The 25792-nt window shown below is 31.3% G+C and overlaps 1 protein-coding gene and 1 long non-coding RNA gene across 6 annotated transcripts in view; both read left to right on the top strand.

The window, feature by feature from the left end:
* The window catches only part of LOC117170145 (AP-3 complex subunit delta-1), a 172206-nt gene extending 164042 nt beyond the window's left edge, over positions 1-8164 (top strand). For all 5 annotated transcript variants that reach the window (XM_033356696.1, XM_033356694.1, XM_033356695.1 and 2 more), the window contains 3 exons: positions 5563-6129; positions 6205-6630; positions 6756-8164. In XM_033356696.1, coding sequence (XP_033212587.1) covers positions 5563-6129; positions 6205-6630; positions 6756-6848 — 1086 coding nt within the window. In that variant the 3' untranslated portion in view covers positions 6849-8164. The remainder of the gene's footprint in view (positions 1-5562; positions 6130-6204; positions 6631-6755) is intronic.
* A 13427-nt stretch (positions 8165-21591) lies between these two features.
* On the top strand, positions 21592-24473 carry LOC117170146. The gene is made up of 3 exons (XR_004466726.1): positions 21592-21928; positions 22581-22675; positions 23896-24473. It is a non-coding gene; the product is annotated as an uncharacterized LOC117170146 (long non-coding RNA).
* Positions 24474-25792: the final 1319 nt, after the last annotated feature.

Genomic DNA, 25792 nt, shown 5'->3' with positions numbered 1-25792 from the left:
TTAATTTTAGTACAATGGAAGTACTTGCATTTGCCTAAACATTTGATAAAAATGTTTAGTGTTGCACAATCATTTCTTCTGCATCGTGAGAGGGTACCCACGCGAATCCGTGTACAAACAGAAGTTATGAAAGTAAAAATTATTATCGTGGTATTTTATTGAACTTTATTTCCAAATAAAATAATTGCAAACAAAGTAGGATTCGCGCGCAGAGCGCGCGTATGAGCTTTTATTTTGGTTGAAAATTCGTCTTTTTGGTAGATAGTTCGTCTTCTTGATTGACAATTAAACTTTGTTGTTAAAAATTCAAATGCTATTTCCTTGAAAACTCATGTATTTTGTTAACAATTCGCCCTGTTGGTCGATAGAATGATTTATTTAACTGAAAATTCAACTAAACGCAGTTGATAATGAAACGATTTTGATGAAAGTTTACAAAAAATTAACGAATCCAGTTGAATATTTCTTCAATTTAGTTGAAAATTTACCTCGTTGATTAAAAGTTTGACTATTTTGTTGAAAATGATTTTTTTAACTGAAAATGCAACTATTTCATTTTTAGTTTAAAATTTATGTTTTTCACTTTAATAAAACTATTTTATAAAAATTGTATTTCTGAGTTGAACATTCCTGAAAATTCGTCTTCTTTGTACTCTCTAAATCTGAATCAGTATATGTCTAATTCAAATCAGCGTATATACACTGCTGAAACAGTGAAATGTAGCTGCTGATCAGTGAGATTTCACTGAATAACAGCTAAATTTCGCTGCTTTTACAGCGAATATACGCTTTTAGTCCCTTATTTTATTATTTCTGTAAACCTTTCATGGTGTAAGCATGACTCACTGAACGTGGAAGCGAGTAATGTGAGGAAAGGGGTGTAGATCTTTAAGAGTTAAGATTGATCTAGAATAATTGTCGATTTTTACATTCTCGTTAGAGAAGGTATTAGATTTCTGGAAAATTTGTTCGCCCAGTTTTTGTCAAATGTCCACGTTTTTAGACCCCCTGAATTCGAAAAACAGATTTTTACGATTGTGTTTGACGTCTAATTAACAATTAAGTTTCGTTTGCGCATGTCAAATATAATTTAAAATACTTTTACGTACACGTCTCGCTTGAATAAATAGAGTTTTTTATGTCAGATCTTGAATTTTTCTTAATTTCATTATGCATATTAATGTTACATTTATCCAAACCTTGAAGTAAAAAACATGATAAATGCAATTCTGTAAAAAATTCAGATCAAATTCAGATAGAAGAATTTCATTTTACCTTCATCGCGAAATGCCTTAAAAATGCATTTTTTACGTTTCATTAATATTTAAAAAAGATGAAAAGTACATTGTTGGATGAGTTCACATTTTCATAATGAGAATAATAACTGGAAAATTCTAAACAATTTTATGTTGATTAAAAAATTTGCATTCATTTATATTGAATTTATCGGAAAGTTCTTCCCTTGAAAAGAACAACTTCTATAAATCATAATAAACGTGTTAAGAAAATTCGATAAGAACAGAAATAAATATTGAAGTTCACCCCCATCATGGAATACTCATCCCCAGTAATCTACCGAGAGTCCTAGACTCCTAGAGCAGTGGTCGGCAAACTTTTTGCTTCATTTTCAGGTATGGTCAGGCTCCACCCGACTTAATTTCTTCTACTACTTTTCGGTCTATTGATGTACCTTAATGTGAGTGAGCTTACTCCAGCAAGGGTCTTTTGTCCACAGGCATGTCAAAGTAAGGAAATTTTAAAACTTTTAATTTTTTAATTAGCGATTTGAAAATAGCATTATCAGCATCTACGAATTTTTCCGATTCCAATGATATATTACTTGCCTAGAAAAGTTAAAAATTTGAAGGAGTTTATAATCAAGAAACATCAGATTGACAGTAAATTTAATACTAAATACTTCTCAAATTTTCAACCTTTATAGACAAATTACATGTCTTTGGAATCGGAACAATACGTAGATTCCAAATATATTACTTTCAAGTCACTGATCGCAAAATTACGAATTTTTTAATCTCACATTTTTCCCCATTTTATAACAAAGGACTCCTGAGGAATGGGATGATCTGGCCAAGCACACAGGTACTGCCCCGAGAGTACGTCACAGAGCAGCCAGGGCAGGCTACCTTGCCCAGGGCAAAAGTTTGCTGACCACTGTCCTAGACTCTAGAGACTTCGCGCCTATATTTCCACTTTTTACAACCTCAGGCCTGACTGTTTCAAAGGAAAGTTTCCCGAACGATGAATTGGCTAGCTGCATTACAGATTAGAGTCCCAAATATTTTCTATGCCACAAGCGTAAACTTGTCAAACCCTGCAAGGGGTCGTCCCACCGTACTCCAGATGCGCTAGCGACTACTTACTTGCAAAATACCGTTGTGTTTTACGCCATTGGCATATTACAAATTTAGGATGGTTAATGTGTCTTAATGAAGCTTTACATTCTTGATGTAATAATTACCATATGATTTTATTAAAAATGGTTAAAGGTCTAGCACGTCAAAGTATGTCCATTCAAAAATGTGCACTAACTTATTGAAGTGCAATTGATTTTGACTTAAACTGACATTATTAAAAGCTGACATTATTAAAACTTAAAATGACATTATTAAAAGAACGGTTAAATGCCATAGAAATCGGAATAATTTCACAGGTTTCGCAAAGGCTTCGCATAGATTTAAAAGATTTGATAAAGTCTTTTATTATTCGACAATTAAGATTTCAAAGATTTCTGGTCGATTAAAAAGACTGCATAGACTTCAATTATTTTAAAAAGATTTCATGAAGGTTTTATTAATTTAAGAAATATCACCGAATATTTCAAATGTATTTCAAATAATTTACAAAGACTTTTAAACAATTCACAAAAATTTCAATGATTTCCCAAAGTTTTCAAAGATTTCAAAGATTTCGCCGAGATTTCAGATAGATTTGAAAGATTTCAGATACCTTTCAAATATTTCACAATGATTTTTAGAGAATTTACCAGTATTTAATAAAGAATTAAATGATTTCCCAAAGAGTTCAAATATTTCAGAAAGATTTGAGATAGATTTCAAAGTTTGAACCAAAGACTTCAATAATTGCCTAATGATCTTGCAAAGATTTTGAGAGAATTCACTAAGATTTTAGAAAGATTTCACAAAATTTTCAATGATTTCCCAATGACTTTAAAGATTTCACAAAGCTTACAAATATTTCACAAAGATTTAAAATTGATTTCAAAGATTGAACAAATCATTCCAATGACATCTTAATGATTTTACAAAGATTTCAAACATTTTGGAAAGATTTAGGATATGTTTAAAAGATTTCACAGATATTTCCATTATTTTACAAAGACTTCTATTATTTCACAAAGTTTTCAAAATTCTCAAAAATTTTGAACATTTTGAATAGATTTAAAAAAGTTATTTCGCGAAAATTTCACGAAGAATTTACAAAGGTTTCAATAATATCTCAAAGATTTTATGAAGAATTTACAAAAATTTCAAATATTTCGCATTATTATTATCTTTGGTTTAAGCATTTTATTTACGAGTAGGCAAGTAAAGACTTTGGCCCTCCCTGGTCGATTTCTATGGGAGGCATTGGCCCCTGTGTCTCCTTGGCAAGACTCCACCGCCTCTGATTGACAATGGAATAGGAGGGGACCAGCCTCATGCTACCTAACTTGGGCGCGGGGATTGATCATAAGTTACAAGGGAGAGTGGACCATGTTAGTTTGCAAAAGCAATAGAGGTTTAGCAATCCAAAATCTAGGTAGAACAGCCCGCTCGTTATTTAGATCCGGCAACGACATGCATATTCTGCCGTGATTTGGAAAAACACCGTTAACTGCAAATCGAATAAAGTCACCTGAAGCAATTAACGGTAGGCGGCTCAAGGGCCTTATCCAAAATGCAGTTAAAGGTGTTCTTCCAAATCAAGGCAGTATTTCATATATATTTACATATATTAAAAGATTTTTGTATCAAAATCTCTGAAAAAATGACCAACTTCAATTTTTAAAATTAGACTAATTCAGAGTGATAAAAATTGAATAATGTAATTGAATAATAATTTTTAATTCGAAGCGATTACAATTTTAAAATTAAAAATTGGTCAAAGTTAAAGCTTTATTATCTAATGAAAATTATGTAAAGTATTAATAATATTGATATTGAATAGCTTCTAATATATAGAATCTATTGAATTGAAGATCATACTCTAATTATTATTATATAAACTCCTTATCTTTAAAAACACAATAATGAATTTAAATTTAAATAAAATGGATCAAAATAATTAGGTATAATTATTCATAGTATTAATTATAAATTAATTAATAATTATATCATTCTAAGAACTGGAAATAATAAATAAAAAATTATCTTTATTATGATAACATTTTCTAGTTGAGAAAATCATTAAGGCCAAAGCTTAGTTAAATAATTAATTTTAAAGGAGTAGATTTGATACATTTTTCTTAATTTATTATTTTATTATGTATTATTGTTACCAACTCCGATCTTCTCTACCGACTTTATCAAATTGTACCCTGTTTTACGAAGTGAGTATCAGGTAAGCCACCTTTCATTTTAGTTCCCGAAAAATAACAATAAGGCAAACAGGGCGCGCTTTTGGACCTTTAATTTTAGTTCCCGGAAGGCTAAGGCAAACAGGGCGAGCTGGGGTAAGTCGGTCGAAATCAAATACACGGCATAAGCAATCTCCCACCTCATCTCTGCCGATATCTACCCCTGAATCGAAAGTCACGACAGTAGCTAAACCTGATTAGATGAAATTGAAAAAAGTAACATGGCGACTAAAGTGGTACGATTGGTACTCAGCAATATTCCTTAGTGACGTCACATCTGTTTGAATGCAACCAAATAGACAACTTTTTTTAAAAATTAGAAGCATGACATTTTTTCATTTTCTCTATAATACCATTCATTGTTTCAAGATTCTAAAAATATTTTTATCTTATTTCATGCAACACCCCTATTAAGAAACCAGTTTAATGTTGTGTTAAATTGGATATGATACATAAAATTATTGACAAGTGGTTTAGCAAGATATTTTAGTATATATAGAAATACATAGTACAATTTGGCAAATGTAAAAGTTTTAAAAATCGATGTGTCTAGGTTCATCAAATTTACGATTTCGGTTGAACCGAGCAATCCTTTTCAATTTCTCCATGTTACGTTCACCCAATTCCAATAAGTCTAGGCACGTCTTAAAAAAATACCTCGCTATATTCAGAATATTGGTGGAGCCAATGCATGCATCATTTAATAATACTCTGGTGAAACTTTAATAGAAAATACCTCGTAAAAGTACGCATAAGCCTATAGAGGTCTCAATGAGTATAATATATTCTTCCAGTTTGCTTCTTTTTCTGAAAAAACGTAATTAGTTGAGTTTTTATATGTGCTATATTACCATCTAAACAATATCAGGTGGCCAAGACTGTTGTAATGAATGACGGCATCGTTGAATTAATGTATTTATAAAGTCTATTTTGAAATATTGAAACTCATTCAATCCTCTTTTCAGAGTCACAAGAAGTCAAAAAAGAAACATAGGAGTACTAAGGATGGCAAAAAAAAGCAAGAAGAGCCAACTAAGAATTCAGAAATTGATCTCTGGATCGTTAGCGAGTCCGAAAAGCTACAAGCTGCAGAAAAAAGTATGATCGCCGTTACAGAAAAAAGATCCGTTAGCAAAAAAAGTAAACACAAAAAACCAAAGACAGAGAAAAATCCGGAAGAGAGTCAAGAGCATTCAAAGCATAGGAGAAAATTTAAAAAGTCGAAAGAGAAAAAAGATAATAAAACATTGGATTATGAAGAAACTGCTGGAATTTCTACACCATCCAAGGAAATTTTACGAAATGACATTAATCTGCCAGAAAATAACACAATTCCTTCCCAGTTAACAATTTCTATGCATAGAAATTTAGCCAAGGACAAAACATTAAGTATGGTTTATGAATTAAAGCACTTACCCCTTGAAACGAATAAAGTAGTCTCAGCTATTCTTTTAACTAACATTGGAGAGAATATCATAAAAGAATTGGTTTTTAATGTGTCCGATACATCCACGCTAAAGCTCGATAGACGCGTGAGTATTAATCGCGGATTTAAAATGATCAAACTACCAAATAGATATTTTTTATTTGCTCTTTAAACTTTTTAGCCGCAGGACGAGTTTGGAGTGAAGCTGAACTTTCAGTTGCTTCCGAAAACGAGTGCCGAGGCGCAGCTTTTAATCATTGTGTCGGATGTTACCTTTCCTCAGATACTGCGAGGTTCCTTGAGTTACATGGTGGAAAGTTCGGTTGGAACAGTGCAAGAGAAACTTGACTTTATCATGCATGTACCATGCAGTAGCTTCATGGTAGGGCAACTTTCTCATAGAGATATTCTTACGGAACTACTGAAAAGCGGACAGCTGACGGCCAAAGTTAAAAAAGAAGTACCGCAACGTGAGGATTTTAGTCGTGCATTAAACTTTATTTGTCAAAGGTGTAACGTCACTCTCGTCGAACAAGTTAATAACACGGCCTCTCTGTATGGTCATTCCCTTCGGGGACACCACGTGTGCCTCTTATTAAAACAAAACGTAAGTTAATATATCACTTTTTTAAATATTATGGGTTTGAAAACAATATTTTAATTTAGTTAGGCACAAATGACTTTTAACTTGACAATGCAACTACACTTATTAAATCTTTAAATCTTTTATAGAATTCGACTGGAAACTTGGCGATCGATGGAAAAGGTGATAATAACTCGCTCTTGACTGAAATAGTGAAAGAAATCGTAAACATTTTAGCCTGAGATATCGAAAAAAATATTTGAGAATTTTTGTGAACAGAAAACAGGGGTAGCAAGCCTTTGCTGTCCAGGAGCGAGATTTAAACAGGGTCAACTGAGCAGCAAAGTTAAATTTTAATCAAGTTAGCTATCCAAGCAATGCAATTATCGCTAAGTATATGGTGTCTGGTAGATCTGTAAAGTCCATAGAAATAAAAAAAAATTGCATGTAAGCAGATAAATATTTGTGATGTAGGGGAGAGTGGCTATCAGTATTTCGAATAATTTTGAAAGTCGTATTTATGCCTAAATTTTACTTAATGCAAGACGTTAAATAACGTCAATCTAAATGTTATAGACTTAAATACATGGTGCAAATGTGATACAAAGGATTTTGTACAGTTGATTATACAAATTTAACATTTACGTGAAAAAGTACATTGTTCTTATTTCTAGAGTCGTTTGGCCGCAGTGTATCGATCGCCATATGTTATTTTACACAGTATGAACAAAGTTATTTTTCATGGAATTACATGAAAAAGTATTCAGAATATTCGATTTATGTATAAAGGTTATAAAATAACGAATTTATTACTCAGTTTACGTTCCTTAAGGGATGAAAGCCCAGAATGTGATGCTGCTAGGCTTTTAAGTGTTTTTAACCCATAGGAAGTTATTTGCGGCTTCTAAAATGACTCTTAATTTTACTTAGCAGTTACAATCTAACTACTATAATTATTATTAAGTATTTGTTACGCGGAAGTTGGTCGATCCACTGCTTTCTACCCAGTGTTGACCAAATGCCGCTTATAAGCAAATTATTTAGATTCATTTATTTGTGCAATTTTAGGCAATCTATGTCAGGTATTCTAGCTGAGACCCTTAGCAATATTATAATCATGGATTTTTAAAGCTGCCTATTTCTGTGAAAATACTTAGTAAAGTAAAGGTAAATTTTTTCAGCATAATCTCATAGTTTTTTTTCTTCATTTTTTGCATTTCCTAATTGATTTAGATAGCTCAAGCTTTTGGACGGAATGTGTTCGCATATGTTTTAATAATGCCTAAAGTTTAATACAAATTGCTACACAGGTTTTTCAAATAATTGAAAATACCCACTGTCCACAGCGAACCAGTGATGGCCACTCTCCATTACAAATATGTGAGTGTTCACTGACAATGTAAACATCAGGAGTGCGGTAAAAGATCGACTGTCTATTAAGCTTATATTATTATGAAGTAAAAATCCTAAAATAATCGAATTATGCGAGCTGCGGAGAAAAATTGTGGGTTGGCATCTGAAAAAAGTAAAAAAAAAAATAAAATCCATTAATATCTTACGTTCTCTTTTTTATTTGGAAAGTCAAAAATTCAAAAATATTTTTCTGCGTGTTCGAAATGATAGTGATTTTGTTTTGTGTACAGTTTTTATTAGTGAAAAATAATGAAAAATTAAAATTAAAAAAAATATGCTCCATTTATAATTTTTTGAAAATGTGAAAAACAGTTGTTTTTTTTTAAGTAAGTCATATACACACTTTTTGGAAAGAATGGTGTATGTTGAAACTTGCGTTTTCATAAGGTTCCGGTTATCAACGGAGATTTCTTAAAATTTTAATTCCTTTCTGGGGGAAGATTCGCAAACGTTAAAGGAATATCTTTATTATTTAAAGCAAGGCACGCCTGACCTTGACCTTGCGTGTGTTGGGGGAGAAACTCAGGTTTGAACTCCCTACCGGTACGAGCAAAAGCTCCCTGCCCGGACTTTCGAAATTCGTTTCTTGCTGGCGAAAAAGTTTCATCGCCGAGGGGAGATTTTTGGTTGGTGGCTCAGTGAGTGCCGGGATAGTGAATGTCCCCAAATAGACACGGGTTTGGAGCGACAGAAGAGAAATTCTGGGATTGGCTCTTTCGGAATTCTGTCCGAATATAAAGCTGGACTTTCTGGATCGTATTCCGGACCTAGAGAATCTGACTAGGAATTTGGATACAGCGGAACGTATTACAAACTGGCGGGAACCGGGCTCGGAGACGGTAGCCTAGGTGGAAAAACCAGACCAGAACTTGGCGACTTTACAGCCACAGACAGCGGGGGTGGAGATAAAGGCCCAGGGGGAAGAGCGGAAGTCCATATCCCCTGGGACGTGAGGAGCTGTTGTTTTCTACTCTAACTCCGTCTGGAATTTGAACTTTTCCGGGATTTTCCGGGATGCTTATAGGGCTTCTGACAAACGACCCCTGGATGCCAAGCGGGATTCCGACCACCAGAAGGCATCGATGTAATGAACGAAAACATGAATGGCTAAAAACGATCTGACATCGCGATTAAAGAAAAAAGCTAAAAAAAACAAAGGGTCCGCGCGAAGGAATAAAAAAACCGAAAAGTATCGCGGACCGTACCAGAACGAAGAAAAACGCGAAAAACTCGTTCGAAAGTCACAACCACTGAGTAATAACTCCCGAATTGAGCCCTTTCTTAGCTCGTTCGGTCGACTGTCCAGCGACCGTTAACCGTCGATCCTAAGCGAACGAACAAGGAAGAAAATCGCGATCGCGCCACGCACTACCTAAGAACGAGATGCAGATCATTCGCCAGATTTTCTGAAAGTGCCGCAATGATAATGAAAATCCGGCGGACACTCTACTGACCTTTTAATCACTGATGGAGAACCTCCGACACCCTCGAAGCTAGAAGATCCAGGATCCTGGATGATTCCTAAGAATGTCATGATGCTAAGAAACTTGACAATAAATTTAATATCCGAAAAAAATAAAAAGGGGTAAAAACTCATTGTAATAAAAAACCGGAATTTAAAAGGAACAAGACTGAATTTAATGATGAAAAAGTAGTTGTACAATTTACAAGCAATGTTTGTCAGAGTATATCGTCCTCTATGATACGATGCGCTGCTCGGTCGAAACGGTACTGACTTTAGCTCCTGTCGATTTTTGGCAGTTCTCAACCGCCGAGCGACTTCGCGCGCGTTCCAGCGGCAGGGAGGACGGATCGAGCTCTGTCATTGGTCGCCCGCTCCTCTCACCCGTTGAAATTCGGCGAAAATTTACTGTTCTCAGGTTCGCGAGAATTTTGTCTTCTAAGACGGTTGAAGCTTACTCGGAATATCGAACATTTGAAAAATCCTATTTCTAAAACTGGTTGTGGAATTTCAACTCGCAAACTTTAAAGAAAGCATTACTCTATTGTTAATTCTAACGAGCAACCGGAGTCGCAAATCGCCTATTATTTAATATAAAAAGTTGAAGGTAAAATCCCTTGCAAGTATGGACTTGAGATTGTAACACTCTAATTTCCGAGGATAAGTTGGCCGACTTATTCTCGAAAAAACGGAAAGCTGGAATCCCAAACCATGTTTGAGGATTAAAACGATGGTTGTTAAAAATGTGAAATATATCAATGTTTTCAACTTGAACCAAAGAAACATGTTATCATTTTGCTTTTTTCTCATATACTTCTACCGGGATCTATCAGAATTGTAAATGAATTTGAAAAATATTTAAGGGAGCAAAGAGCATGTACTGAGGCGAAACAAGTAGGTCAAAATCCATATTTGGTATTTTTTTAAACTGATTATTTCTTTTTGCCTGTTCTTTTCACGATTAAATAAAGCTAACTAATAGCTGAAAAGTACTTTGTTTGTTTTTTTAAAAATTAGAACATATAAAAAAGCTATGCAACTCTTTGTGTTTCAATATTTTCGTTTTTGGAGATACACCGCATCATTGACGAAAGTCTTTCTTAGAGCTGGCTGCTTTTTCAGCATATTTCTTTCGTGGTACAATAAAGTTATGTAATAGCTCCAAGGTACTTTTTTATATTAAAATAAAAAATTTTGCAACTTTTTGTGTACCAGGCCCGACGTTGTTTGGGACCAAATGTACCTTTGACAAGAATTTTTCTCGGAGTTGGTTGCTGTTTTCAGGATGTTCCTTTCATTGATCGATAGAGCTACGTATTAGCTCGAAAGTACCTACTTTTTGTTAAATAACAGAAATAAAAATCAATAAAGTTAGATTGCTTTTTGGGTCTCCTGTAAAATTCGAATTTTTAACTATCACGCCCTTATGACGCGGGACACTTCAGTATATATAGTACCAATAAAAATGATTCGAGTGTCAGATTTGTGGCGAAACCACGATCTGACATAAAAATTTGAATTTAGAATTTTTTATAACTGTACTCATAAAAAATTCACTATAATGTTTGAACCAATAAGAACCTTTATTTGAATATGAAATTTTTTTAATTTCCAAATCATAAAATGGAGCAGAAGACATTAAGCGATTCGATTCATTTTAGCATTTTTACTCTGCCCTGCTCTCTGCAGGGTATTTTGTTTATCTTGAGACATCGTAATATCTCAAGAAATGTGCATCCTATATACGAACTTATATTTTTTTGTAGATTCATATTCTCCATTAAAAAATACGTAAGTTCTAATTGATAAAATTTTGTCGATTGGCGCCAGATGGCAATTTATTGGCGAAAATAACATTGTTGACTATTGAAGGAATGTGCTTCCAATCGAAAAACAGTCGGCTTTTTTGGGGTTGTTTAGTGCGTTTGGTTTGTTTAGGTTCTTTGTACGGCTAACCTTTGTTTTGTGTGAACTTGCTATCTTAGTTAAGTTCATTTGGGTTAGATTGGGTCTCTTAGTTTCTTTGGTTTGAGTTGTTTGGTTGTGCTGCTTATGTTCTGTTGTGAATTGGACATTAGTTCACTGTTTTTGTGAATTTTTTAATTTGTGTTCTCATTTTTTACTTTTTTTGCGTTCTTCGTTACATTTATATTGCTTGGACTTGTCCTTATATTTGATTTCCGTATTGAGTAATGTATAACTTTATGTCTAAGCCGGTTTTACCGTTTACGTGTTCTCTTTCTCTTACACATAGTCTTGTTGCTCGATTTCCCAATTTTCTTTTCTCGCCTCGTCAGTCCGCGTTCGCCAAGCAACAAGTTCTGTTGATTTGATAAAGTTTTAATCTGTTTATAATAAAGACCACGCTTTTACGGCATTATTTTATTGATTAATGTGCTGTGGTTCTAATTGACTTGACCTAAACACGCGTGTCTCCCTACCAGAATTGATCAGTCGTGACAATGTTCAGTCATTTTTTATTGTTCAAAATACGTTCATTCTCGATTTGTTGTGTTCCTTAAATTCGTTTCAATTAAATGTGTTGTTTAAATTAGTTTCGGTTTTCTTTTTTAATTGCGTTCATTTGAACGGAAGATAAAGTTTGTTGCAGGTAAGACTTGTAACGGTTATAAATTAAACATATTTCGGCGAAAGTTTCACCGAGGTTAGGAGAATAATCGTGATCTCGTCTACTCCGTCAAGCTGAAGTGAGCGAATTTCGGCAAAACATGTAGAATCAGCAACAGAAAACACCAAAAAAATTGAGCTTCCTTATATATCTCCTCCGAAATAAATTAGACTACTGTAATGGAATTAGAACTTATTAATTGCCATTTAACAAAAAGCACAAAAAGAAACTGACAGATGGGAATCCCCATTTCTCTCCAATTTAATTAAGTTAAACGACGATAGATAACGCTGGCGTCCCAATTCTCGCTACATCTCGAATAAAAATGGAGCGATTATAAGGCGAAAGATTATTCAGGCGAGGTTAAAAATCGGAAATTATCTTTAATTCATGTAAAGGTTATCTAGCAAGGTCAATTTTTTTGCCGTGAATCTTTCACATGGAATCGATGTAAACTTTATCTTTCGTCTTTTCTGTGAGCCCAATCGAATGCAATCAATACGACCAACCCAAACGCACGCAACCAACATAAAAAAAAATGAAATGAACGCAATCAACAAAGCGAACCGATACTAATTTAACCAACACATTTAATTGAAAAGAATGTAAGGAACGCAACAAATCGAACCCGAATGAACGAAAGCCGTACAACGAAACTGCACTAACCAACCCAAAAAAAACCGACAGTTTTTCTTTTTTATCTTTCGTTTGGAAGCACATTCTTTCAATAGTGAACAATGTCATTTTCGCGAATAAATCGCCATCTGGCGCCAATGGACAAAATTTAATCAAACAACACTTACGTCATATTTAATGGAGAGTCTGAATCTGCATTGAAAACCATTGGTTCCCATTAAAAATCAAAAAGGTAACTCCCCTCCCGCCCTCCAGGAGTGAGGTGTGGGGTAAATTTTTGCGGAGTAGCTTCTCCCCCTCGAAAATAAAAAGTTCTTATTAACTGAAATTTTTTTCTATAAATGAATATTTCTTGAGATATTTTGATGTCTCAAGATAAAAAACACCCGGTGTAGTAACGAAAAAGCAGTCTTTTCATGAAGCCTAACTTCTCATGCGCTTCTGCGTCTTTTAATACTGTTCTAAAGTATAACCAGCAAGTTTTATATATATATATATATATATATAAATTAAGGTCGCCACATTTTTAGAATTTTTTTTCGCAAAGAATGTATTTTACTAAGAAGGTCTAATCGAAATCTCTTTCCTTAAATTGGGTAAGATAATTATTATTCATCACAGTTAAAGACGTGTACAACAAAATGTATTCTTGGTATTACAATTCAAAAAAGTTTTATTTGTTAACATAGTTCAAAAGTTATATTTAAATATATTATAATCCTAAGTTAATATTCGGTTTTATTCACCAGGTTTAAGGCATTTTTATTTAAATAATATTTTTTTAATTTATCGTCTAATGATTATTTTTGTCTTAAAATCAAAATACGCTTAAATTTTTGAAGATTTTATCAATGATTTTGAATTTTTATGAACTATTTAACTGTGTAGTCTGAGAATTATATCCATAATTACATATGTTTCTCAAGTTGAAAATAAGTGAATAGCTTTCGAATTTCCTTGTTATTTTATGCGTTTATTTTTTTAAAGATTATTAAATTTGCTGTCTGAACGGTATAATGACATCGATTCCATCAAAGAATGCAATTAAAAGACAGCCAAAGTATTTTTATATTTTCTTGCCTATTTAAAAACTGCCATGGTAACTTTGAAATTTTAAATGATGTCCAATCTTTGTTGACATCGTTGACCTTTATAGATTATTAAGACATTAATCACTAGATTGTTTACTTTTCCAATACATTTTTATTGTCTAAAAAAACTGCAATGAAAATCTCTAAAGAGATATTTCTCGTCCTTAATAAATGAATTAAGAAATTCTTTTGTACCCTGAGAGATAGAAGTTTATTTGCCCTTTATACAGCAATAGAATCCAAATTACAGTTGCTTTCTATAATTATTACTTAGTGCTCAAATTATTTAATATCAATTTTAAAACCAATGCAGATGAACAACTTTTCTAATATTTTGCAATTTTATTTATCACAAAAATCACACCCATCTTCATCACATAAGTTCCATTCATCTTCAGATCTTGTTTCTCTTCGACATTCAAATTTTGCAATGCTTTCACATTTCATGCCTAGTATATATTTGGCACAACCTTCAATCACTCCTGTAACAATTCTTTATTGAATGAATATGATTCAGAAGTACAGAAAATTAGTCCAACCACCGTCCGCAATTATCTACACGGCTAGCATGAGCGGTAATAGAAATCACTGTTGACTTTGAAACGTGTTTACTCGTAGAAAAAACAAGCGACACACTTTACAACAACAAAAAACAGTTGGATAGTTTATGAAATTTTGCGTGGAATGACTATTAATATAGACTATTAATATAGTCAGTAATGTCAGGATCTTCCAGTGGTCGTTCGATGTTAATGAAACTTGGTGAGATTCTATTGCTACATAAGAAACATCTGAAGCTCTAAGGATTTTAGCAAATTTTAAAAATTACGCGCAATGGTGCGTTTGTAATAAAAAAATTCCTTACTTTTAATCATAATCATTATAAAAAAGTTCTATTGACAAACATTATATATTATGAAGTGTTGATTTGTAAAGGATATTTCGGTATTAAAAATACTGTTTTTTATCAAAAAAGTAATACTTCATCATAAAAATATGACTCTTTGTATTATTTTTTAACTTTGTAAACAAATGTACATTGTGGACATTTACAGGTAAAACGAGATCCTATTTCCTTTTATTTCTCTTATATTACGTTGCCAATGAAATGTAGTTTGAAAATAATTTGATATTCGACAATATTTTTTAATTGGGTTCGATTGCAGAATAGAAGCGTCACCTGTCACCTCTGCTTCGGCTGCAAAAAAATTTTGTTTAGCCACAAACTGTTAGAATCTTTAATTTAAACGATAAATGAAGAAATGAGGCGCAAATTTGAAATTATTGTTACTTTTGTTACAATGATGTCTCATATATGGGTCTATCACGATATATCGTAATGATCACATTTAACGAGGAGTTGGAAATGGGTAGTGATGTGACCAACATTATTTTTTTTACTAGTCATAGAGGTGCCTTACAGCCCCCACGAAACGTTGGAAAAGGGTAGGGTTTTGACCAAATTATTTTTGTGACCTGTCAAAGGGGTGTTTCTGGCCGTTTAAATGTTTAAAAGTACCTAAACGGAGAGTTGAATATGATCCTTCCGATATCGTAACATACCCATATTTAAGACGTAGTAGAAAAAGTAACAACAATTTTAAACTTCTGTCTGGCCAAATCCCTTCATTTATCGTTCAATTAAAGATTCTAAAAGTCTCTTGCCGAAAAAACTGGGTTTCCAGCCAAAAAACAGGTGACGCCCCTATTCTGCAATTGCATCTTTAATTGTATAAAAAATGGTATGAAACAGCGACAGTTGTGTATATTTGAAGTCAACAAGAAATAATTTTTTCTCTTAATTGTTCTCAAATCGAGTTGCTAGTGATGGCATTAACATAATGTGATGCCTATTTATGTCTACAGTGACCATTCATTTATATCATTTAGAATTACAAGTAAACAATTTTTCATTAGACACACCCCTGCGCATTAAATCTGAACCACACTCCGGAAAGGTAATTTGTTTACAAGTATGTTTGGCCTTTTACAGAAAATATACCAGGTTAGCCAATTTAAAAAAATTCAAGAATTTCTCGAATTCTGTACCTTGTCTCGAACTCGCAGCATGACCTAGAAAAGTTGTAGAAAAAATCTTAAATTTATACCACACAGTTTTCGAAATCTTATCTTAAATTTTGCTTAATAAGACTTTAGAAATCGTCACGGGTTACCGAGATATGGATAAAAATGTTCAAACTTTATATTGAGTAGGCAGGTCAATGAGGAACAAATATGACCCTGAATTCGAATTAATTCTAAATAAGCTTCATAGAATAAAGAAAGTTTCGATAAATTAATTATCACCTTAATTAGTCAATTTTTTTCAATAAATTTCAAGCCTAAATTTGGTACACTTAAGTTAGTGCCTGAAGGTAGGGGCTTCGTGAGATGCTTGATTGACATGTGTATAAGAGAACTACAAAGTTTGAATAATTTCAAATAATATTTTATCATTGAAAAGTTGGGCTTAATGAACCTATGTCAAATTTCTTCGAAAAATCCGAATTGTTACAGTTGCTCGTGGCTAATAATGACGGGCCGGTACTGCCTCCATTTTATGTCTGCGATGGGGGAAAAGGGTTAGTTACTCCTTCTCATTTTTTCTATCTAGATTTCGATGTCTATACCAGCGATTCCCAAACTAGTGCCGCCGGCAGGGGGATGTCACCCCGGGCCGAGCAGCTAGGCAGGCTCCCCGCTGCGACCAGAAGGCTACTTTCCTGGACTTTTGTGTACCTACCACGAATGACCCTTTCATTGTTATGAACTTGTAATAACTGAAATTATAAAGACTTAGCTCAATTAAATTTTAATTGGCTGAATGAATTTCGTAATATAAGTTAAAGAAAATGAAAACAAAGTTTTTGAAAATCGTTTAATATCCGAACTAATAAATGAAATATTTACAAATCTTGTGAATGCAACAAAAGTGCGATAACTTTTGAAGTTATTATCCGATCTTCTTCTACCTTTTTTACTGTTTATTTGATAATCTAACAAATCTAACGGAACTTATTAAAATTCTATTGATTAATATTTAATCAACTTTTCATTTTTCTCAACCGGCTCTAATTCTCTAACAACGAAAAGGTCAGCGAAGCAAGCAACCGAGCACGAACGACTAGCGTCCAGTGTCTCACTCGGGTTCCAGTATTGTGAAAAAATTTGAGGGTGGGGCCCCTGCCGCTCCCCAGAATGTGCATAAAAAGTTTGGGAATCGCTGGTCTATACCCTATGCCAGGGGTCTCCAAAGAGCGATCCTGGTGTCTACTAGCGATCCCAGGCCATTGGATCAAAGCCACTCTGCTCTGACCCAAAACTGTCAAAATCCTTTACCTGATTTGAGCCCCTTAGAACCCTTAAACTCGAGACCGTCCCTTAAATTGGAAACTTCACGCTAAAATTGGAATCTTCACGGTAAAATTGAGAATTACGAAATAAAATAATCAATTAATAGTGTAAGATGTTAATTTTGTTTGTCTACTTGGTCGTAATCAGTATTTTAAAAATATTGATTGAGTTTTAAGATTGTGAAAAAATGCTCTCTAGCTCCGCAAGGATATGAGCCCAGGTACTTCAGATTGCCGGTATGATGGTCTGAAGGACTTGGGCTCATATCCCAGCGGAGCTAGAGAGCGTTTTTTCACAATCTTAAAAATTAATCAATATTTTCATAATATTCATTAAGACCATGTAGACAAACAAAATTTTCCCTTGTCAAAAAAAATCTACATCAATAATAAAATATGAATCCATGTTTAGAAAGAAAAAATCTCAAAAGTATAAGGAATGACGTTGACATTCAGCTTGTGAGGTGATTGTGAAGAAAATATTCTCGTCTCTTCGTAGCTCAGTTGGAAGAGCATCAGACCGGCAATCTGAAGGACCTGCGCTCATATTCCAGCGGAGCTAGAGAGGATTTTTTTTACAATCTTAAAAATGAATCAATATTTTAACAATATTGATTACGACCAAGTAGACAAACAAAATTAACATCTTAAACTATTAATTAATTCCCCTGTTCAAAAAAATTTACATCAATAATAAAATAAAATAATCAATGTTTAGTTTTTGTTACTATAATAATATATTCAAATTAACTGAAAATTAATTTGTTTATGAATAACTAAAAATTTTATTTTTAAATTAAGATTTAAGTTTATAAAAATGCATCTTAATTTTATAATTATTATAATTACATAAAAAATTATATCCCAATAAAATAAAGTAATTTAAAATAATAGTCCTGATATTAAAAGCAATACATTTTTAAATACACGATAACCAATTTTTGAATATTAAGAGTTTATAAAAATTGTTAAATGGACCTAGATAATTTATAATATTATCAAATCTGGCAGATAAACAAAAAATAAATATATTACAATTAAAACACCTCGGGAAAGATACATGACAGAGGTTATGTATAACTTAAATTCTTTATAACTAAGAAATTTGAAATACTATTAATTTAAATGATTAAAAATTTGTAATAATTTCCAGCAGTGACTGATTTTCTAACTAGAGGCCTCGGACTCGCCACAATATTAAACTATTTTAAACTTTTTTGAAACAATAACACTATTTTGCTACTATTTCGAAAAAATTACACGAAATACACTATTTTCAAATTAAAAAAGTCCAATTTTCAACTAAACAAATTAATTTTCAACAAAATGCATAAAATTTTATCTAAATAGTTGAATTTTCAACTAAGATAAATTTCTATAAAAAAGGGCGAATTAAAAAAAAATACATACATTTTCTAGTAAATAATGTGAACAATTGATGCGATTTTAGTACAAATTTTACTTCATTATTTTTGTATTAAATTTTTTCTTAATAAATAGTTTCATTTTGAAATAAAAAAAATATCAATTTTTACCAGAAAATAAAGAAGTTAAATTTGCATTAGAGACAATTACATATCAATGAAAAAGAAAATAAATTTGTGCAAATCATTATAATTTTGTATGAAATATGTAGTACAATTTTGTATCCAATTGTTGATGTTTTAAGCCAAAATCGCGAATTTTCTATATAACAGTTGAATTTTCCATAAAATAGATAAATTTAGTTAAGTATATTAGTTCCCCGTTGAATTTTCAACTCAAAAAGATGAATATTCGACGTAAAGTGTGATATTTGATATTTCGACAATAAAATATTGTAATTGAAAATAAAAAAACAGTTGCATTTAACCAACAAAGATGAAATTTCAGTAAAATACTTGATTTTTAATTAAAAAATTGATTTTCTAACAAACAAGTTAACCGGAATGATAAATTATCAACCAAATAGGTACATTTTCTATCCAATTGTTGATTTTTCTAGTCAAAAATACGAATTTTCTACAAAACAGTTAAACAAAGCAGTATTAATCAACATTATCATTGTATTTTTATGTACATTTAATATATCAGAAAATGAATACTTTCTTTAATTTTGAATGGTTATAATTTTAAAGTTCTGAATTTTCATTTTCAACGTTACACTTTCCATTTTTTCTTCAAAATTAGATACTATATAATTAAAATTTTGAAGGGGTTGAGTGTTAAAACAGTTTTAATCAAATTGTTAACGACTCAATATTTTTTAATTTTTAAAAGTTTGATTTATAATACATTTTTTTGACATTTCGAACGGTAAAAATGAGGGAGAATTACTTTTTTATTTATTTCAGACAAAATCATCCCATAAATTAAAAGCTTTGTGATCGTAATAACAATTAAAAATTCTATAATTTCAGCAGCTTTGACTTTAAAACATTCAATTTAGTTTACAGTTAACGCTTTTAAAAGTTGAATCACTTTAAACTGAAAAATATTTTTATTTAAAAGTTAAAATTTTCGAATAATTTAATTTTGGATTCAATACTATTAACTTTGAATTAAAAAAAAAAACTTGAATCGCCTCTGATTGGAAATTTTATGTATTTAAAAGTTAATTTTTTTTTAAATAATTCCATTCGGAACGGTTTAATTAGCTTTGAATTTGTAATGATAAAATTTAATACAAGATTTGCATTATTAATGTTGCAAAAATTCATTTGTAAACAACTATCCGCAATTAGTAGGTTTACAATTTTAAATACTTTGAAACCAAATCCCTTTTGTTACAAGTTCCGTTAAGTTATACCAGAAAAAAGGTCCTCTTGGTTCAACTTTCAGAACCGAGCCCTTCCAACTGAGATTTTGTTGTGTGGGGGTCATACATTTTATCTCAGTTTACCGTCGAAAAAAATTGGTAGATCTTCAAAAAGGTCAAGAGATTCTGAGTCAGGGCCGCACCCGTAGATTGTGGAGACCTCTGCCCTATACAATTGTCTGTACAGTCGGACACAGATATAGTTTCAGAGTTTTCGTTTTAAAGATATATTTCTTTCAATATTTTGTGTTTGTCTTTTCTTGAGTTATATTGGTTTTGTTTAAATAATAATTTGTTCGAAACAAAACAAAAAAAATAATAGAAAAAACGGATTTAATTGCTCCAGTCTTTAACCATCAAGGCGATTTCATAATTTACAATTTTTACTCACGGTAATTTGATCTGACACTTAATAATTTTTTCAAAACCTGTTAAAAAATCTGGATTTATATAAATTATTATTATTAATAAAAGTACCCTCAAGAGTCATAAATGATGTGGAAAAGATTTCGATCACTATTTGTATACTACATCGATTTTATACTTTTCAACTTTCAACTAAAATTTACTGAAATTTGATATTAAATTGAATAGACCTTTCTCAAGATCCATGCATAAATCTGGACTTAAAGTAAAATACTCTCAAAATACTCCCAAGTGTCATAAATCCTGAGAAATGCATTTCAAGCTCTTTTTAATATTGCTTTTATTTTCTCATTTACAATTTTTAACTGAAATTTACAAATATTAAATGTTACATTGAATAGACCTTTCTCAAGTTTTCTGCAAAAATCTGGATTTAAATTAATTATCCGTACCCCTCATAATACACCCTTGAGCTATAAATGCTGAAAAATGTATTTGAAACACTTCTTACTACTGAATCAATTTTCTTCTTCACAATTTTGAATTGAGATTTACTGAAATTAATTATGACGTTGAATAGAGACATAAATTTCGTCCACTTATACCCCCACCTTTCTTATTTCCCAACTTATTTTCACACGAAGCGCCACATCGAGTTGAACATTTGGGATAATAAATAAGAAGCACGAAGAAAGGTGTGTCTGGTCCTAAACTTTAATAATTATAAAAAAAGCGAAAACATTATTTACAACAAAAAACTTTTTTCGTAATTATACAAATTTAGGTTCAGACCCACCATTCTTAGCGCTTCTTGTTCAGCATCTCAAATTTTCAATTCGATGTGACGTTTCGTGTGAATATAAGTTAGGAAATAAAAAAAGTGGCGGTAAGGTAGGAATCTGGCCACGTGACCCACTCATCACATGGCCTTAATTCCAATTTAAATAATAGAATGCCAGCGGGCGATAGGTGTTCCTTGAAAGCTGCTTCTTCAAACAACAAGAACACAGTTCATACGCCTAAAAGTACGACACCAAACACCATAACACTTCGAGAGCAAGAGAATAATTCAAACCCGAGATTTTTTGAAAGCGTTCAAAATACAAGTTCAATTCCAAATACCAACAATTTTAAACCACCAGCATTGGCAAGTCTCTATCAACCCTCTACATTAAAAATACTAGTAAGAAATTATTCTAATTTTCTTTATATCATTAAACAAAATAATTTCAGATTTACAAGTTTTGTTGCGTTAACGTTATCACTGCAAATACTGCTATTTGAAATCTTATTTTATTTTTGAGATTACATAAAAGGATAAAAATACGATGCAAAGTCTTGAATCGACTAAACTCAAAGTAGAGAATCTGAAAAGGGCATTGAAGAACGTTATAGAAAGAGTAGGAGAGTTGAATAAAGAAAAGGAATCGGTTCTTCAGTAGTTGCAAGATTGCAAAAGAAAGTTAAAAGAAGCTTATGATCAGGCAGAAGTGATGCACAAGGAACTGGAAAATGTTAAACGACTGAATGAAGAGTGACTGAAAGTTGCCTTGAATAAATATGAAGTAATGCATGGTAAGTATTGTATTTCCTACCAATAAAAAAACTGTTTTCCGCAGGCGTGAAACTGTTATAGGTAATATAAAAAAAATATTTTTCCTACATTCACAGATATCGAAAATTAACAAGAGATACTTTTGCTCTTGAGTTTATTTTTATATGTATACACTTTATTTGCAATTTGTTTTTCATAAAAATGAGACATTTTTATGTCTTTCAGTTGATATAAAAAATACACTATACAAGACAAACTTTAAAAAATGTTATATTTGATCATATTCGCGATCAATTCTTCTGAATTATTATAGCTTTTTAATTAATAATAAGTGTAAAGTTATAAACTTTGTATAGAAACTTGTAGAGGTCGAAGAAAGTGTTATTTAATTTAAGCAATTTTACAACAAGAAATTATTTCTTTTCTATAAATTCAATTGTAAATTTGAAAATTACCAGGGTTTTGCAAACTTTAAAGCAACTATTTTGCATCAAATGCAGAATCCAGCGAAAATTTATATATTTATTTTCATTGATTAAGAAAATAGTACGAAAATGTATCTTCAAGTTGATTCCATGCATCTTTCACCTTACTTTTGTGATTATATGATTATTGTGATTATATGATCTTATTCTGACTTCTTTATCATTTAACCTATATCCTTCTATGCAGATTTCACCTGCGACGAGGGGTGTAGATCCATTATGAGACGTACTTGTATGCTCTTAATGGAATCAAATTTAGTACACTTAAAGAAATAAAAAGAAGTAAGTGATCGTATTTGCAACTACATTTTAAATTGTTCCATTTCGTAATTTTTTTATTTAAACGTGAAAGCACTGAATTTTTTCAATAGATTTTTGCCCAATCTTTTGAATAAAATAAAAAAATGATCAAAAATTAGAAATTTAGGCATCCTTTTTGATAAGCAAAAATATTACAAACATTGTTTTAAGTTCGTCATTTTTTTTGGCGTTTGAAAAATTGAATTTTAAGTAACGTGGTAAATGAAAAATTTTTTGATTGGCTCGAAAAAATTTGGAAAAATGTTTGATTGTACAGTTTTTATTAAGAAACAATATTCTAAAAACAATTTTTTTATTTATGTTTTTGAAAAATTGTTTCTTATCAAAAAGTGTGCATTGCAAAAAAATTTAGTTCAAAAAGAAAAGAAAAAATGGTCAAATTTAAAAAAAGTCAAAATATTTTTAATTTTTAAAAATGGTGCTTAAATCTTGAATTTTTCAACACAAAAATGTGTTTAATTTCAAAAAATGGAAAATAATCTACAAAAAATTTTCCGGTCAACATTTTTATATACCATACCTAAAAAGATATTTATATCGAAAATAGAGGCTGTTTGCGCAAAGAAAAACAGTTTCACCCCCTCTAACTCGTAGAGTTTTTGATCAAACTGATCACTTTTTCTTTATTGAAGTGCCATCTAATAGGGCTACAGTTTTGGTACATTAAAAAAATTTCAATTTTGAATTTTTCTAACTTCAAATTGCTTAAAATTATATAAATTTAAATATTTACAAATTTATTGATTCATTCATAAAAATAAAATTATATGTAATATTTAAAATTGATTGCGGAAAATGTTATTGTAAACCATTTTCAAACCGGAACCTTATTATTTGAAGAATTGTAAATTTCAGGTCAAAGCTTTATAAATTTTTTTGAACTAATGCTAAATTCATAGATATATAATTAGACGATATTTCGCATTGAAGACTTTTACAATTGTAAGTCGGTTAAATTTCCGAGTGCTACATTTTCGATTTTGAAACTACAATTCAATTTTGTACATATCCTGTTTTTAACTGAAATTTCTCAACTTATAAAAGTACAAAAACAATAAATTGTCTTAATTACTAATTCAAAAGGATGCATGTTGAAAAATGGTCATTTTTAATGTTTTAAGTTTTTAATTTTCAAATACTTACAATTCAGAGACCTCCACTTTGACTATTTAATTTTACAGGTTAGAATTGCTTATTTTAAATAAAAAAATCCAGCTTTAAAAGCGTCGATTTTCAAATTTTAATAACCAGAAAAAATGTTTCCAAACCGCGGATACACTGAAAAATTACATCGGGAATTTTTTCCTTGAATTGACTAGAAGCGAAAATGACATCGAAGGTGACGACGTTTGGAATATGAATGAGCCTAATGAAAATCTGCAACATATGGATGAAGAAAACTAGGAAGTAGTACAGGAGAATAAATAAATAAATTTGTTCACAATTAAGAATGACTCGCTGCATACGAAAAGAGATGACAGCGAAAATTCAAGCGAATACAACAGCGACGAAAATATGTGCAGTAAATTGAGAGCTTCCTTCGTCATGGAACATTTAAATGCATGTGAAAGTTATTTGATTCCTTCCTTAATAACATTTTTTGGTACATTATTCAGCCAGATTTTTGATAAAATTAGCGGTGTTTTTAGTGTTCATAAAAGTAATGCAGGAATGTTGTTACGAATATTGTTATTTGTAAAACATCGATGCACAATAATTTCAGGTTCTGTTTTCACAAAAATTAAAGCATTATCATTCTTTAAAATAGGCTCTTGTTAAATTAAAAAGATATTTTTGAAAAAATAAAATGGTTTATTTGGTACAAATAAGCTTGTTCTTATTGTCCACATCAATTTCAAATATTTACTAATTATTATTCCCTTTTACATGAGGTGGGAAGAAATTCCCTTTATTTACCTTTCGTAGACCGTTGCCTTTTTGAATTCCTATTAATACCTATGTTAACTCATTTTTAGATGGCATTAAAAGAGATTGCATTCTTCTCTTTATGCCCCCTCTTGAAGGAATTCAGATTGCAGGACAAAAACGGTATTCAAAGGTATGAATAATCTCCAATACCTTTTAATGCAAGCCTTCTTACCGGGTTCTTACTGTCATACGTATAACCTTATTTCTCCAATGTATTGTTTTTCGTTCAGAATTATGGAGAAAAGTAAACCAAAGATTACGAGAATTTGGTTTGTAATTCATTATAAAAATACAATGAAAAATTCTACACCTGAAACGTAATTATATCGTATTCCGGTTTAAAAGCAATAAGTGCAGCGTCGTAAACAATGTATTGCATCAGTGAGAATATTGAGAAGTAAATTTTTTTGAACATTTATATTTCCGGTTAATAAATATTTAATGATTGATTAAAATGGGATTTAAAAAGTTATCGCTTAAAAACCCGTTTTAATGATCAAATACAGTTTTCATATGCATTTTGTACTGCATTCATGTTTGTAACAGATTTTTTTATTGTTACCTTTGTACTTTTATATTTTTTATAGTACAAATTGATATTCAATTCGCTTTAAACTGAAATCTAGTTTTATAATTTCAAATAAGATGTGTTAGAGTCTACATTTGATTAAGAAGTGTCAATAATTACATTTAAATAAAAATCAATTTAAAATTAGAAAGCATGATTCATGAGATAGGATTGATTGAGAATTTATTTTAAATATAACAAAAATACGTGGGTTAGAACATATAGAGCAATAAATATCGCTATACGAATAAATCAAAATTAAATAAGAAACGGATAAAATATTATCCACCCACAAACATACAACGGCATTCCATCAAATTGGCATGAGTTAAAATTATGACAGTCAAAGATTGCACGAACATATAAAATTCAAGAGAGGTGGTTTATCGCTTGCAATTAAAATAGATACTAATCTATTAATACTTTGTAGAGACGATCTCATTGAGATTGGTGGTAAAGAAAATCGCAATTGTCGCTTCGTTCTCGCTCGCAAATTAGTTCAGGTGTAAAGTGCTTAAATGGTACAAATAGCGGCTCGTTACCTGTGAGATAACTGGTTCACATGAATGGATTTCAAAAAA

This window comes from Belonocnema kinseyi, chromosome 3 (assembly GCF_010883055.1).
Source record: "Belonocnema kinseyi isolate 2016_QV_RU_SX_M_011 chromosome 3, B_treatae_v1, whole genome shotgun sequence".
In the NCBI taxonomy this organism is placed as follows: domain Eukaryota; kingdom Metazoa; phylum Arthropoda; class Insecta; order Hymenoptera; family Cynipidae; genus Belonocnema; species Belonocnema kinseyi.
The sequence above is the reverse complement of the archived record's forward strand: the minus strand, read 5'-3'. Positions and strand labels throughout refer to the sequence as shown.